Raw genomic sequence first — 17653 nt, 5'->3', positions numbered from 1 at the left:
GAGATATCTTATGGACATCTGAGTGCTAGAAATGAGATGGTGAAGTGAGAAAATGAATATTTGTTAGTTTATTTACTCCCATGATACAGCTATCCAGAGCAAGCAGTAATGATGAATTTTGGTCACACTATCATAACAAACCTAAATGCATAAAATAATTTCTTTTAAAAATAGTAAAGAACAGTTATCTTCCAAAATATGCACAATTCCTCCTCCTCCTTTTTTTTTGGTTTAAATAGGGGCTCTAGGAGAGCAATTTGATAGAGTAATAAAAAGCTGAAATCTAAGATATAAAGAGATTAGAAAGAACTGAGTGAGAAAAAGAAGTCAAACATTTAGGGAGCATGGTTAGGGATGTCTTTATAAAAGAATGCTAAATGAACTATAACCTATAACATCCATAATCATGAATAACTTTTTTTTAACATTTTTATTTTGTATTGGGGTAAAACCAATTAACAATTTTGCTGAGAGTTTCAGGAGAAAAGCAAAGGAACTCAGCCATATATATACATGCAATGGATAACTCTTTAAGTAAAAAAAGTTATTGCTTCTGTAAATATGATCCTAATATTAGATATTCAAGATTACTAAAGATCACATTATATTTTATTTTCTCTTTTTTAAAAAATCTGTTGCATAATAATCTAGATGTTTCAAAAAGGAGCAATAGGTAAAATGATGTAAAAACCATAATTTAAAAATAACTTTTTATTTGCAAGTGTTTTTTCCTTATATCATAAAATGCTATGTTAAAAAAAGTAACTGAAGAAAAATAAACAGTGATGCATTTTTCATTAAAGCTTGAAATGCATCAGAAGCAAAAATGCTCTAAGGTACTGGCTCAATATGATATTTAAATATTAACCATCTCAAAAGACAACACCAAAAAATGACTACTTCTTAAACGCATTAAAAATTACACTTCAATAAAACTTAAAAATATTGTTGTTTAGTTGCTAAGTCATGTCCAACTCTTTTGTGACCCCATGGACTAGAGCCCACCAGGTTCCTCTGTCTGTGAGATTTTCCGGGCAAGAATACTGGAATGGGGTGCCACTTCCTTCTCCAGGGGATCTTCCTGATCCAGGGATCGAACCCATGTCTCTTGAATTGGCAGGAGGATTCTTTACCACGGAGCCAGAAGGCAAGTCCCACCCCTCTCCAAAAGAGACAAATTCTACAGTAATAAAAATAAACTCACTTTGCATATAAGTAATCTAATCCTCACACAGATCTGTTTCATTATTAGGTAAGCAGAAGACTCCAGGGGTCATACAGAGTCCATCAACCACTGGAAACATATTTCCAGTTCAGGCTTTAATTATCTTGATTTGACCTACCTACCTCAATCTATGTTAAAAGCTTATGAATGTTATCTAAATAAAAGATTCTATTGTAAGTTTAGACTCAAGGCTTCTACTTGTATAAATCAAGGCATATAGTCTCTAAAAGTTACAGATTCTACCTTAGGTAGGTCTGCCTAAGAAATGACTAACAGATGGTAGTAAGTGTTTATTAGGGAAGGGAGGATTAGCAGATTAGCAGAACTAATAATAGGCCTAAGAAAAAAGCAGCAATTAGAGAACTGAGAACAAACTAACAGAGGGGATTCAATGTACTGCCAGGCTAAGCTCAGAGGTAAATCTCTATAGAACGAGACTGCCTACTGGACCACTAGGAAAGTTCCAGAACCTGTATTTTTAACAAGGACACCTACTGACTATTATGAGGTGAACTTCGGAAATATTGAATTAAGGGCAAGTTAGAAAGAAACATTTCAATTAAGAATATAAACCAGGATTAAGGAAGACTAAATCAGGGTCAGATTAAGGGATAATTCAGATTAATATTTATACCAGAGGTCAGCACGTTTATGGTAAAACAATTAATAAAGACATAATAATAATGTCTAACAATAAACAGACATAGCAAATACTTTAGGCAAAGTCAAGGACATCATGTAGGTACTTACACAGCAAAGAGATAACCAAATTTCCACAAAGTTTTTATTAATTAAATTTAAAATATAATAATAACTGAGTATACCTTTGCTCTATAGGTCTACTAATATTACAGAAGGATGGAATTCTTCTTGGAGGGATAACGATTGGCTTAGTTGGGGTTCAAAGTCAGTGTTCCCTATCTTGTAATAAACCATAATGGAATATCAGTTCAGTTCAGTCGCTCAGTCGTGTCCGACTCTTTGCGACCCCATGGATTATATAATGGAATATAATCTGCAAAAAATCCTACAAAAACAAAAAGACCACTATGATACATACCCAAAACTAACCCAGTATTATAAATCAACTATACTTTAATTAAAAAAAAAAAAGCTAGCTTTCCCTATCATGAAAATCAATTGTAGATATTCAGCTATTAATGCTGATTTGTAATGAGATTTCACATATTTCATCACTGAAAATGTCTTTTTGCACAGACAAACAATCCCAATAGTGACACTGATCCATAAACATATAACTTTCTTTGAAAACATTCATCACTTGGAAGGCATTTATAGAATTCTATTTGATTCTTTTCATGATATTTGCCTGTTAATCATATTAATCAGTTTCAACTGAAGGCTGGGTGGAACCTCCTCAACCGCATGGTCAAATGGATTAGGAAATAAGGAAACTTCCTTTGCATGTGCATCGAGGTCCAAAAAAAACTGATGCTGGAATTATAGCTTAGAAAATATATCTCTTTTGCCATCTGAAGATCCACTTTTTTTCTCTTCTTGTTTTGGCATATGTATGTACTGGTAAAAAAACAAAATGCTACTGTACAGAGGTACACGGCACATGAGATGCTGCTGCCAAGTCTGAAGTGTGTCTGTGCAGTTCGCAGGGCGCAGAGCAGTGGTGTGATGACAGTTACCAGACTAGCTCTGCTGCAGCCACATGACTGCCTTCACAGCAGGAAAGCACAGACACACATGAGGGAATGAACATGGCTGTGCTACAGTAAAGCTTACCTATGAGCGATGAAATCCGAAGGCCATATAAATTTTCCCATATCTCAAAACATTATTCTTTTTGACTTTTTCCCCAATCATTAAAAAATGCAAAATGTATCTTAGCTCACAGGCTATATAAAAGCAAGTGGCGGTCGACAGATGAATGGATAAAGTAGCTGTGGTATATATATATATGATGGAATATTACTCAGCCATAAAAAGCAATGCATTTGAGTCAATTCTAATGAGGTGGATGAACCTAGAGTCTATTATACAGAGTGAAAGAAGTCAGAAAGAGAAAAACAAGTATCATATACTAACGCATTTATATGGAATCTAGAAAGATGGTACTGATGAAATCATCTGCAGAGCAGCAATGGAGACAGACATACAGAACAGACTTGTGGACGTGGTGGCGGGGGGACAGGGTGGGGTGTATGGAGAGAATAAGATGGAAACATACATGATCATAGTAAAATAGAAAGCCAGTGGGAATTTGTTGTGTGACTCAGGGAGCTCAAACCAGGGCTCGGCTGCAAGCTAGAGGGGTGGGATGGGGAGGGAGGTTCAAGAGGAAGGGGGCATATATGTATCTATGGCTGATTCATGCTGATGCTTGGCAAAAACCAACATAATTCTGTAAAGCTTCAATTAAAAAATAAAAAAAAAAAAGCAGGTGGCAGGCCAAATTTGGCCCATGGGTCAGTTCTCCAACCATTCACCTATCGTACAAATTTTCCCTGAAAAACATCTTTTCAGGAAGCTTTTTTCCCCCAGCCAACTTCTACTCTTTAAAAACTCAAAACAACAAAAGAAACAAATAACTCAATTAACAGATGGATAAAATACTTAAATAGACCTTTTTCCAAAGGAGATACACAAATGGCCAATAAACACATGAAATGATGTTCAATATCATTAGTCATCATGGAAGTGCAGTTCAAACTCACATCTACCAGGATAACTACAAACAAAGGCCAGGGGGAGGATAACAGGTGCTGGCAAAGATGTGGAGAAACTGGGACTTTAATTTTAGTGCTTCCTCAATATGAGTAAAACGTAGAACTGCCATGTGACCTAGCAATTCCACTGCTAAACAGACATTCAAAACAGGGGTTCAAAATTGTATGTGAGTGTTCTCAGCAGTAGTCACAACAGCCAAACGGTGGAAGCAACCCAATTATCTACCAACCGTTGAATGGATAAACAAAATATGCTATATCCATACAATGAAGTGTCATTTGACCATAAAAAGGAATGAAGTACTAGTAACGCTACAACATGGATGTATCTTGGAGACATTACACTACGTGAAAGAAGCCAGACACAGAAGGCCACATATTGTATGATTCCATTCATATGAAATGCCCAGAACAGGCAAATCCAGAGAGATAGAAAGTAGACTAGTGGTCACCAAAAACTAGGGGAAGGGGGAGGAGGGAATGGGAGTGACTGCTAATGGGTACAGGGTTTCTCTGGGGGTGATGAAATGCTCTGAAACCAGACAGTGATGATGAACACACAACTTTGTGAATACACTAAAAATCACTGAAAAGAACAAAAAAGTGAACTTTATGGTATGTGAGTTATATCTCAATTTAAAATTTAATTTTGAAAGTCTATGGTGACTGGCAGTGGAAAAAACCAGAATGTGTGAAATTCCTTAAGTTTACTGACTTAAATAATTTTGCCTATTACAGGTAATTAAAAAAAAACAAACACCTTTACACTTTGGCAGAAAAATTCTATGGTAAAAATCGTTAAATTTTAGATATCTCATTAAGGAATTACTGTGTTTCTAAGTGAAGTGAAGTCGCTCAGTCGTGACTGACTCTTTGCAACCCCATGGACTGTAGCCTACTAGGCTCCTCTGTCCATGGAATTTTCCAGGCAAGAGTACTGGAGTGGGTTGCCATTTCCTTCTCCAGGGGATCCTCCCAACCCAGGGATCGAACCCAGGTCTCCCACATTGCAGGCAGGCGCTTTACCATCTGAGCCACCAGGGAAGCCTAAACAAAAGGGAGTATTCCAATTGTATCCATATCAAATAATTAAACAGGTTTTTCGCTTGTATGTGTTATTAAGCTAGTGGGTTTTACAGTAGCAAAGCAAACAGACCATTACTTAAGTCTTTGGACATTCTGTTGTTTCGGTCGCCAATTCTTCTGTTTGTTTTAATTACATTTCTTAAAATAGTATTCGACCTGACATATTATTCTGACCATTAAATCTGACTGTCTTTGAAGAAAAGTATCTAGGAAATACAACAGTTTAATAAGCAATAAATTTAGAGTTCAGCAGTTTATATGAATACTTAAGAGTGACTAACCATCAGCATCATGATGGAGTTGCTACCTACACATCCCAGTCCTTACTAACATGGTCTGATGGGGCGGAGGGTTTACCTCTTTCTCCTCTGGGCAGTACAGGGGCCCTGTAGGATGAAGAACTGCTTTCTGTGCATAATAGAAGAGCTCTGATATGTTCTTCAGGTTTTTTGCTGAACACTGAAAAGAAAATTTTAAATGCTTCACTCAAAGCAATTCAGAGAGAGAGAGCTAAAAACATTAAAAAAAATTTTTTTAACTATCAAGATTCCTTGAAGAAACTGAAAAAATGCCTTTTTCTTACTGGATATCACCATATGATTATCTACAAAGAGCTCAGAGGCCAATCCCAAGTTCTCTGTTTTATTTGATTTACGTGACTTCACAAACAGGAAGTTTACTCCACCCAACATCTTCCCCCATCTCCTATTCTGAACCTCAATTTAGTGAGAATTCACCAATCGTAAATTTCAAAATCAAATGAGAAGGCATACCTCCACACAGGTTTCTATTTCTGTGTATTGGTTCATAATAGGAAGGATGGTCTCCATACTACTATATTCCACCAGGTCAGATTTGTTGCCAACCAGGATCAAAGGCAGCCTGAAATAAACAGGGCACATGGTAATAACAAGGAAGGCAAAAGACATGGTTTTATTTTAATGTACATTGTAACCTGGTAAACTACAGTGATAAAGTAATTGAAGAGGGCTAACTATACATGGTAATCAGGGAACAATCCCTCTGACAAGGTGGCATTTGAGTCAAGAAGTGAAGGATGAGATGGAATCTGTCAGGTGAAGAGCCTGGAGAGCTGGCTGGGACAAGGGGGACAGCATGTGGAAAAGCTCCAAACTGAAGAAACATCCCCATGAGTCCGGAGAACAGAAAAATGCCAGAGCGGTTGAGGAGTACTAGTCAAAGGGGAAGACATATGAAGTGGAGCTAGAGAGAAGAGCAAAGGCCAGATGCAAAAGACTTTACAGCTATAAAGAGTGTGTGTTTTAAGTGTAAAATGGGAAGCCACAGAAGGGTTATAAGTAGGTGAATGACATGATCTGATAGACATTTTTAAATGCACTCATTTGTTATGTTTTAGAGATACATACGGAAATAGTTATAGTATGGTATGATGTCTGATTTGTTCAAAATATCCCAAAGGGAAGTGTGATAAATGAAACAACACTGGCCATGAGTTGTTGATTGTGGAAGCCAGATGATACAGAGGGATTCACTATACTGTTCTCTCTACTTTTGAATATATTTGATTTTTTTTCAATAATAAAAAAGTTCTTTTAATGTGGTATCCTGGATTAGCGTAGTGAAGACAGAGAGGGAATTTTCAGATTTGAGATATATTTTTGAAATAGAACAGATAGGAGCAATGGTAGATTAGATATGGAGATGGAAGGAAAACAGAAATCAAGAAAAGTACATAGATTTTTTTGGCTGGACGAAAGGAGTAGATTTTTTTTTTCCATTTTTAAAGTTTTAATTGAATTTGTTACAATACATTGCTTCTGCTTTATGTTTTGGTCCTCTGGCCCAGAGGCATGTGGGATCCTAGTTCCCCATACTGGAAGGCGAAGTCCCAACCACTGGACCACCAGGGAAGTCCCCACAATGAACAGATCTTTTGAGACGGAAAAGATTGAGAAATCTGTGGGTGGGGGCAGCGGGATATAGGCAGGGAATAAAGAATTTTATTTTCAGTAAATTAAATCTGAAAGGCCTATCTGAAATCTGAATGGTGATTACCAAGGAGAACTAGCTCAGAGGAGAACAATTATTTGTACAACCCACAAGAGAGCTTAAAGAGAAGGCAAATCATCTAGCTGGGACTCCAGATTGTAAAAGAAACACTTGCAGGCACTTATTTAACCACCTAGTGTGGTTATTATGTGTAAAAGGACTGGCCCACTACACAACCCAAACATAGATTGTTAATAGAGCCAGAAGAGTTCCCCAAAATGGACTGCTTTACAACCAAAGGTGTGCTCAGAATAATTTATAGATCTTAAAAAAAGAAAACACACAAGTCCAAGCCCTACTCCAAATGTACTAATCCTAAAACTCAAACAGTAGAGCAAAGGCATCTATATTGTTGTAAGGTACCTCAGGTGACGGTGATGGGCACATCTGACTAAGGACCACCGTGATAATGGTCCACAGAAGTCCTAGATAAGAACATATGTATAACAAATATAAACCTAAGGTATGAGGCCCAGGAAAGAAGGTACTGGGAATGTGTGAAGTCCATACATTAACGAAACAGACCACCTTGGAACAAGTCAACCACAAGAGAAATAAACATGCTCCTATAACTCAGGGAAGGGTAAGGGTACACCCACACCTGAGAACACTCAATGAGATCTAATTAGATCTCAGTAGACCTCCCCAACACTGAAGGCCACTTTCAGATGGCGCACTAAAAGGGGCATGAGACGAGCCAGCTAGTTTCTAGAGAGCGGTTTAGGAAGCTGTCATGGTAGAGTCAATTTTAAAAATTCAGTTGCTCAAGTTAGTGCTTCATAGATCCTGGTAAAACTGACTTCTCAAAAGGGTCCTCAAAACAGTTCAAGAAATAAGCAAGAAAAGCAAGTGTTAGGAGCTCAGAGGCATTGCTTCCTCCAAGGAAGTCCGGTCCAATACAACCTCTATGATGACAGAAATGAACTTTATTTGTACTTTCCATTACCCTAACCTCTAGCCACAAGTGCCTATCAAGCACTTGAAATGTGGCTGCATCTGAGGCAACGAATTTTTAGTTTTATTTAATTTTACTTAAAGTTAAATTGCCACAACTGACTAGAAGCTACTGCACTGGACAGTATAGCTCTAGAGAGCTCCTTTCAGCTCAGTCAGTAAGTCATTACAAAGTGACTTTAAAACAGTGATAATGACTGTGCTCTTACATATTTCAGATGGTGAACATTCAATGACTGGGGTAATGCCAGTCCTCAAAAGGGCATCTCAAGAGACAGGGCACATTACAGTTTCAGAGCTCTATTTTCTGCTCTGCTCTCAAATATGTATGCAGCCTCAAGTAATTCCTCTCCGACAAAGGTGTGTGTGTATAAACAGACCTATTAGATAAAGCACATAAGGCAAACTGTTCACTAGTAGATCTAAGTGAATAGTTTACAGATGTTCATTGCACTATTTCTTGCGACTTTTCTCTAAGTTTGAAATTTTTCAATATACAAAGTTTGACAGAGAAAAAAGTACCTGCTGTCTTTGTCTGTTCTTTCATTTATGAGAGGAATCCATCGACTTGTTACCTAAAATGAAAATTAAAAGGAGTTAAGGCCTAATGGGGATCTCCCTTGAAAATACTCCACCCTAGGACTTCTAAAATTCTAAATTGAGGATCAATTTTTAAGGTGTCCCCACTGAAATTTAACAAAGTATAGTGAAAAAAGTCACACAGTCATACCTTATCAATGGAATGCTTGTTGTTAACAGCGTAAACTATGCAGATGACATTAGCCTGTAAGAAAAATTAACAAATCGATGGTGTTTTAAAAATAATACAAATGTAGCATTTAATTATCAGCTAGTTAATGTATTTCAGTCAAACAAACAAAAAAATTTGAAAATTAAAAACTTAGCATGCCTCTAAGAGCAAAGGATTTACGGCAAAAATACATACTCAAAGTCAGCAGCGACAGTAAAAAACTAAAAAAAAAAAACCAAAAGAATAATAATAAAGAACTGAAAAAGCCCTCTCTGTGAGAGAAGGAAAGGGCAGGCACAGGATCATCGCTGTTCTCCCACAAACCTAAAACTACTTTTTTTTAACTCACCTGTGATATTTCTTGATGAAGCTGTTCATCACTCTGTTCTGCTTCTACAAATGACAACATCAATTTCTTTTTTCATATTTTAAACACTTTCATAAAAATGAATGAAAAACCAAGCTAAAATCCATCTGACATCCATCTAACATCCCTCAAAGCCTCCCTCACCCCTCATGTCATTTACAAGATGTACTTCCAGACAAGTGGCAAAGAAAAGGCCAAGCCAGAGAAAGGAAAGAGTGGAACCATGATAAGGAAGCTGGCTGGCACCGAGAGACAAGTCTACACGGGGATAAGTCAGGCAGGGAACAGCACAGGGCACTGTGTGATAAATCTGGGCCAGCATCTGACCCAAAGCTGAGAAGGGCCTGGCAAAAGAGATCAGAAACTCTAGCTAGAAGACTGGGTACTGAAGAGTCAGAAGCCCAGACAAAAAGTCTATACACACAGGGTCAAAAAGCCAGGTGAGAGTCTGGGAAATACAAGCTTAAGATCTAGAAAGCCTATAGAAGTAATCTTTTTTTCCCCCCCCCATAGAAGTAATCTTAACCAGGCCCCAGAGGCAAAGCCAGAGCACGATAACAAAAAGTCAAGCATTTCCTCACTCGCCCATCTCTCTGGCTAGAACTGGCCTCATGGAGGGATATGCCTATAATCCCACAGGTGAAGGGGAAGGGCATGGTACATAGCTAGGAGAGAGAGGAGAGAGAAGTAAAACGGAGAGCAAAGCAATTATTGATCTATTAGATCACTTTGCCTTAACTGCTTCCCCTCTAAATGTTATTTCTGACATATAAACTAATGTTACAAATGAGTACAATGGTATCTCAATTAATGCTAAATAACTGGCCGTATTTCAAATATCTTCTCATAAGTTGAATAATCAAGCAGTTAAAGCTTCAATTTTAATACTGAAGTGAATCTAAACATGTAGCTACACACACTGAAAAAGAATAATCCTATACATAGAGCTAGTTATGAGACTGACTCTAGCAGGGAGCATCCAACTCCCCTCAGCTTATAGTACAGTACTGTCCAACAGAAATATGATATAAACCATACAAGGAATTTTAAATTTTCTAGTAGTCACCTTAAACAAAGTAAAAAGAAACAGGTAAAATGACTTCTTAATTTAATCCAAAGTATCAAAAATACTAAAATTTCAACATGTAACCAACAGAAAAATTATGAGATACTGTTCTTTATTTCATACTGTCTTCTAAATCCACTTATACTTTATACTTAGAGCACATTTCAATTTAGACTAGACACATTTTAAGTGTTCAACAGTCACATGTATTAGACTGCACAGTTCTAGTATTTCGTTTTTAGAATGGATAGTATACCAGCTCAGCACAACAATGTGGTTATACACATTTTTAAAAATAGATTTCATTTTGCAGAGCAGTTTTAGATTCACAGCAAAACTGAGTGGAAGGCACAGAGATTTCCCATAGACCTCCTGATTTCATATAGAGTTTCCCCCATTATCAACAGCCCTCATCAGAGATACATGTTACAACTGACCCTTCCTTTACAAATGAAGTTCCAGAACAAAGCAAAGTAATGATTAAAAAGTAAGTAGTATTGTGCAGAAAAACTTTACATTATTAAAAACAATATAGATGTGCTTCCATTATCATTTAACATAAGCAACCTGTTTTAACTTTTTTTTTTTTAGGACAAACTCTGACAAATTAAAAAACAAACTTAGAACTCAACAAATTTTCACATGAGAACTCTTTCTACATCACCAGAGCATACCTGAATGCCTGATACCAAAATAACAGAGAACTCTCTGCAAACATGCTAACTCAAGGAGGGTCATGATTTACCTAGTCCTTTGCCATTCCCCTTTCCCTTTCATTATTATGGAACCCGACTCAGTAAATCAGGGACAGAGTACTGCAAGGTAAAGGCTCTTTGTGGGGTGTGGGATGAGACAAGAGTAAATGACCATTTACTGCGAGAAAAAGAGACACCCCTCCTAAAACATTTTTTAACGATCAGTAAGTATCTTTTTAAGGACTTTTAAATTAACTCTATAGCTTCACCTGCGAGAAGACATTTACTACCTGAGTAATCTACAATGTGCGTTGGAACTCTCTCAGGGGTGACATCAGCTGGAATGGTGATCTCTTCTGCCCGGGGAGGAACCTTCATTTGCAAACAAATATAAAAGAAGGAAAAACCTTTGAATATCAGCAATCAAACTTTTTAGTAGATTATGTAAATTCATGCATAATTAGCCCTTTCACCCATGCTTACCTTTACAGGTGTTTACTATAATTTTAAATGTTTATTTTTGTGCTTTACCACAGATGCAAATACACATTAAAGCTACATGATAAAACACTTAAAAAAAAAAAAAAGGCACATTTATACCTGTGTGGGCACAGGACATATTAAGGATACTTTAGCTCCCAAAACAATACTTAAAAATTAGATTTCTAAAATGTAGTTTTCATTCTATTTTGCTAAAGGCTTAAGATATTCTGCAAGTGAAGACCTATCCTCAAGTGGTTAAGATTCTGTGCTCCTGTTCTTTCCAACTACCATCCGGCAGGATGGCGCCCGCACAAAGACAGACAGCTGGCAGAAGGGCTGATCCACCATCAGCGAGGTGGGGACCAGGAGAATACACTGTCAACATTCATGTGCATCCAAGCAGTGCGTTTCAAGAAGTGTGTCCCTCAGGCACTCAAAGAAATCCAGAAATTGGCCATGAAGGAGATGGGAACCCCAGATGTTCGCATTGACACAGCTCAATAGAGCTGTCTGGGCCACAGGAATAAGGAATGTCCCACAGTGGATCCGTATGCAGCTTTCCAGAAAACAAAATTAGGCTCACCAAACAAGCTCTACACTTGGGCTACCTATGTGCCTGTCACCACTCTACAGACAGTTAATGTGGATGAGAACTGCTGATTGTCCAATAAAGTTATTGAACCAAAAAAACAACCCAAAAACATTCTGCACTCCCAATGCAGGAGGTACAGGTTCCATCCCTGGTCACGGAACTAAGATTCTGCATGCCACTCAGGGCAGCCAAAAAAAAAAAAAAGAAATCCTCAAATAAATTAATAAATTATCAAAATTTATCTCTTCTAGAAGATAATTGTTTGGCTATATAATCCTTAAGCATAATAACCCCATTATTAAAAAAAACTCCTTATCCACACCCAAAAGGACTATGATAAAATGACAATTCTAAACTAAGTTAAAATATCACAAAAAACTTTTAGGTATTATACTGTAAGTGATCATAACTAATGTTGCTGATTTCACAAACCACATATGATAATACACTCCACTTTTCAAATTAAGTTATGATTTAACTATCTTATTTAAGAGAAAAAAGTGAAAGAAACAATGGTCACATGACAACTGTAATTACTGAAATAACTACCACATAATACATTAAATTCCTCTCTGAACAATGAAATTGCACAGATATTCCTAATTAAACAAAAGTAAATAAATGATAAATGCAAACCATGACGCTAGTAATACGTACTACATGAAGAAAGAAAATAAAAAGAAATAATCTTTATCTCATTTGCATTGATCCCATTCCTCATAACAATATCTTCACATAATGCTTTAGGCAACTGTTCACCATACTGGATCTTCCAACATGTAAATAGATACACTGTCAGCAAAACTAAAACCACCATGCTTTTGGTGGTATTTCAGTAAGTTTATCTCATTTGAGACCCACAACAATTCTTCGAGGTGGGCAAGGTGGAATGAATTAGATTTTTTATTTGTAAAATGATGTAGGTAGATAATATTTGAGATTTTCGAACATGTGTATCAGAATCCTAGTGGCTCTAATGATGTCTCAAAGACTGGGGAGAGTCAGACAGAAGGCAGGTGGGGAGCCAGACACTTCATCCTTACTTCAACTAAAGGAATACTCGCCTGTTATTTGGGGCTTATAAAAACATTTTATTTTTAAGAAAGTTTAGATGATCCCTAATATCCCTTTCAGCTCCCATTTTACAGATGAGACAACTAAGACAGAGATGACAAATGTCCTAGCCAAGGTCAAAAGTAAGAAACACAAAGGCCTTATGTGAAGTCAGAACTGGTTTGACTCTTTCTCCTATATTTCACAGATGTCCTGTAAAAACTAACATGAGCCTTTCTAAAAAGTCAATAACTATCAGAAAGGAAACACATGCCAAAAAAAACCTAAAATGTATTTCATTTAACTCAATTTTGATAAAAAATTTAAATGTGGAAAAGAAATCACAATGCCTACCTCTTCTGGGAATTCTTCACTGACTAGAGACATAATCAGTGACGTCTTCCCAACTCTAGCTGTGAAAAGAAAAAAGGATTACTTTAATAAGGTATTCAGATTCTAGAAAGTTCAAATTTAGCAACCACACAGCGAAGTCTGTTATTTGTTACCTAAAATCAGAGGACCAGAGGCATCTAAATTACCAATTTTCAGTACATCTTTTTTTCTGCTTAGAAAAATTACACATGTTCACCATTTAAAACAAAAAATTACTAAAATATATAGTATAAACGTAAAATCTCCCATAGTATCCCCCATAAACTGTTTAATATGTGTAGTCTCCCAGATCTTCCCACACTCATATTAACATAATAATTTACCACAGTAGAATCAGAGTATTTATACTATTTTACAATTTTTATCACTTAATTATGTATTAGGGCAGTATTCCATGACAATCTTTAAAAATCTCCCAGGAGAGGGAAGAGAAAGTTATTATCTAATAAATAACAGAGTTTTTGTTGGTGCTGAAGAAGTTTTAAGTGTAGAAAGTGGTGATGGTTATACAACATTGCAAACATATTTAATGCCCTTGAACGGAATATTTACTAAAGGTAAAAATGTTATGTTGTTTCGTATATTTTATCACAATTTTTAAAAGCAGTAATAATAATGCATTTTATATTAACATTTTAAAAAGCTTCCTACATTATTTTTTGATAAGTGTATAAGAATCCAGTGTGTGATATGTCATAATTTATTAATGTAATCCCCTAATGATGAACAGGGCTGCAATGTTAATTTCTACAGGATAAGTTCCTAGAAGAGGAACTCAAGTTAGCACGCATGATCTTTTTGCTTTTAATAGACACTGTTATATTATTGCCAAAAAAGAATAATTTACATCATTACCAATAGAAGATCAGAGTGTCTATTTCTTCATATCTTTACATCCTTTCTAAGGTATCATATTTAAAGGGTTAATAAGAGCAAAGAAACTTTCCTGTTACATTTCCTAACCTAGAAGTTTTTTTAATGTACAAACTTAAATTCTTAATTTTCTTTCTGAAACTTGACTTTCATTCCCATCATTTTCTGATCATATGATTACTATTATTAGACATTCAAATGCTTATCAACTAAAATCCTTCTGTGATTCGAGAGGAAAACAGTCCACCTGCCTGTTGACCTCTGCTGTGATAGCAAACTATAGTTTGCAGAAGTCTAAATATAAAAGAGCCGGAAAATGTTAAAGTCAAGGAAAGTCACATTCCTTTGCAGTACAAGTCAAGTCTGGAAAAATAATGACTGGCTGGAAGGGAGGGTAGTGGTGAAAACAACTCAGAGGGCGTGCTGCAAACAAGCGGCTACAGCTGATAAAGGGCAGTCCAGGTGCTTAATAGGCATCTTCTGGCTCTTGACTCCTCAATCCTTTCAATTTACATGTGTGAGAAGGCTTGGGCCTTCTTCAAGGGGCTGACAATAAGGTAACATTTCTCCGAGTCAGAGAATCTGGAGCCCATCATCAGAGAACTGCGAGGAGCCAGGTACTGAAGTCAACTTATCCAGCTCGTCACAGAAATTTCAGATGAAGAGCCTGGGACCCAGCCACAGTGATTTTCTCATGGTCTCACTAGACCAGTTACAGACCTAGGAGAATAACCCATTTTAACATGTTAGTAATACAGAAAATGCATGACGATCCCCAAAGTCAGTGAGCACCGCATACACAAATACTACGTAAGTTAATTAAAATAATTCACTGATTCACTGCTGACTAATCCAGCAGCTCTGGCTCTTTTTATTTTTAGAAAATTCCAGATGTACAGAAAAATTGCAAAAATAATTCAAAGGAGTCATGTCTATCCTTTAACCAAATTCCCCACATGTTAGCATTTAACCATATTTGCATTATTATTCTATGTATATAGAATATATAATGTATATAAATATGTATATATAATACACATATAAAATTAAAAAAAAATTTGAGAGTAAATCACAAACATGATGCCCCTTTACCCTGAAGCACACTAGTATGTATTTCCTAGAAACAGTATCATTCTCTTACATAACCACAGTTAAATCAGTAATGTCAAGATCAGGAAATTAACACCCAAAACAGTGCTATTATGTAATCCATAAACCTTATTCATGTCTCACTATTATCCATTATAGAAAAGAAAAATCTTTTCTGTCCAGAATCAAACGTTCCATTTGGTTGTCATAGCTCTTTAGTCTCCTTTAATCTGGAGGCTTTCCTCCATCTTTATCTTTCATGACCTTCACATTTCTGAAGACTAAAGTCATTTATTCTGTAATATCTCTCTCAACTGGGTCTGTATGATGTTATCCCACGATTAATTTCAGGCTCTGCTTTTTTTGCAGAATATGCAAGAAGTGATAATGTCAATTTGTCCCATTACTGTGATGTTCGCTGTCATCACTTGGAGGAGGTGGTGTTAGGTTTCCCCAGTAAAGTTATTTTTTTCTAATTAAAAAATATCCTATGAGGAGGTACTTTGAGACTATGTAAATGTTGTGGTTCTCATCAAACCTTTGGCTATCAGGTTTAGCAGCCATTCAAGCTTCTTGCCTAAAACAAGTACTGCTATCGTGGCTGCTAGATGGTGATTTTTTATTTCTATCTATTCTCCTGTATTACTTTGCATTCTCCTGTAAGAAAAAACTTTCCTGTTTCTTATGAGTGTGGTCTCATGGATTATTATATTATTCTATGGGTTATAATCCATTACAGTCATTATCTGGAGGCTCAAATTGTTTCATTTTATTAAAAAAAAATGGCAATTAGGCCAGTATATATCACCATGAACAATATGATTTTTTTTCTTTCATTATTAAAAAATGGAAAAGTTTCAGAATTAGTGATAACAGTGTAATCTGGTATGTGAACCCATCACCCAACCTCATCTCTTTCCATATTCTTTCTTGTCCTTTCCCATGAATTATTTTGAAGCAAGTCTCAAATACGTATCATCTTTACCACGTACAATATGATTTTATAAATATGTATAATTTGGGGGACTAGAAAAAGTCAACACTTTCAGGGAGATAATAATACCATCTCTTCAAGGTTCCATTAAGAATTAAACAACATCATATATGTGCAAGTGCTTAGCAGAGCACCTGACCTATCACTGTTTCTCAATAAATAAAGGTTTTAACTTTCCTTCTTAAAAAACAAAAGTCACTTTGGTGGTAAAAACTGTCACATTCTAAATTTACAGATGGCAACTGAAATTTACTTCAACTTTGACATGTTAAATGCATTCCTGCATCCCTTCTATGCATTTTTTGAGCACTTCTACACTCAAGGCACTATTCCAAGTCAGGGGGATACTACTGATCAAGGCATTATGTTTCCCCAACTTTTATATTCATGGAGATTATATTCCAATGGATTTATGAGATTTTCACCAACAAGGAACACTCTTTCTACACATCAGGATAAAAAGCTAAAATTAAAAAAAAAAGCATAACCATCTTTGCCTACCCCTTTCTCTGTACTGATCATTCAAGTTCTGTCAAACTTCCTCTGACAGTTTTAATACTCATTCCTTCCTCTGTTCCCAGTTTCCCCTAAATATAGCACCTTTACCAAAACACTTCCTAGTTCACAACTTTCTACCCCCTTATCCTGTCTCTCCTCTCATTAATATATCAGTAGTACAAATGCTAATACATCTTTCTTGCACATTCTTTACATTTCCTAACTCACCTGATCAAAAGCCATCCCTGACTCTCAATTACCTATCGCATCAAAGTGTTGCTATTCTACTGCCTTTGAAAATAATAATTTAACCCCAGATCACCTATCTGTCTTTCCTGCTAGTCCTCATACATGATTTACTCAAATAAAGCCATTCTGTTCTGTGTAGGCGCAAACAAGTCATGCTAAATCCTGGCCCCCCTCACATGGTTTTCTTCATCTAAAATACCATCCCCTTTCTCTGGTCTACTTTACCAAACATTTACCATCTCTCAAGAACAGCTCCATCTCTTCATTCTTTCTGGAGCTGTTTCTCCACTGATCTCCAGGAGCCTATTGGGCACCTATTGACCTGGGGAGTTCATCTTTCAGTGTCCTATCTTTTTGCTTTTTCATGCTAATCATGGGGTTCTCAAGGCAAGAATACTGGTTTGCCATTCCCTTCTCCAGTGGACCATGTTTTGTCAGAACTCTCCACCATGACCCGTCCATCTTGGGTGGCCCTACACGGCATGGCTCATAGTTATCACTGAGTTAGACAAGGCTACGGTCCATGTAGTCAGTTTGCTTAGTTTTCTGTGATAG

General features: G+C 36.5%; 1 protein-coding gene across 7 annotated transcripts in view; it reads right to left on the bottom strand.

The window, feature by feature from the left end:
- The window catches only part of RHOT1 (ras homolog family member T1), a 61603-nt gene that overhangs the window by 27692 nt on the left and 16258 nt on the right, over positions 1 to 17653 (bottom strand). For all 7 annotated transcript variants that reach the window (XM_065908621.1, XM_065908622.1, XM_065908623.1 and 4 more), the window contains exons 2-8: positions 13357 to 13415; positions 11165 to 11246; positions 9096 to 9139; positions 8726 to 8779; positions 8518 to 8570; positions 5784 to 5892; positions 5368 to 5469 (exon numbers count right to left, since the gene is read on the bottom strand). In XM_065908621.1, coding sequence (XP_065764693.1) covers positions 5368 to 5469; positions 5784 to 5892; positions 8518 to 8570; positions 8726 to 8779; positions 9096 to 9139; positions 11165 to 11246; positions 13357 to 13415 — 503 coding nt within the window. The remainder of the gene's footprint in view (positions 1 to 5367; positions 5470 to 5783; positions 5893 to 8517; positions 8571 to 8725; positions 8780 to 9095; positions 9140 to 11164; positions 11247 to 13356; positions 13416 to 17653) is intronic.

This window comes from Muntiacus reevesi, chromosome 18, assembly GCF_963930625.1.
Source record: "Muntiacus reevesi chromosome 18, mMunRee1.1, whole genome shotgun sequence".
Lineage (NCBI taxonomy): Eukaryota > Metazoa > Chordata > Mammalia > Artiodactyla > Cervidae > Muntiacus > Muntiacus reevesi.
Note: the sequence above shows the minus strand (reverse complement) of the source record. Positions and strands in the feature narration are given on the sequence as shown.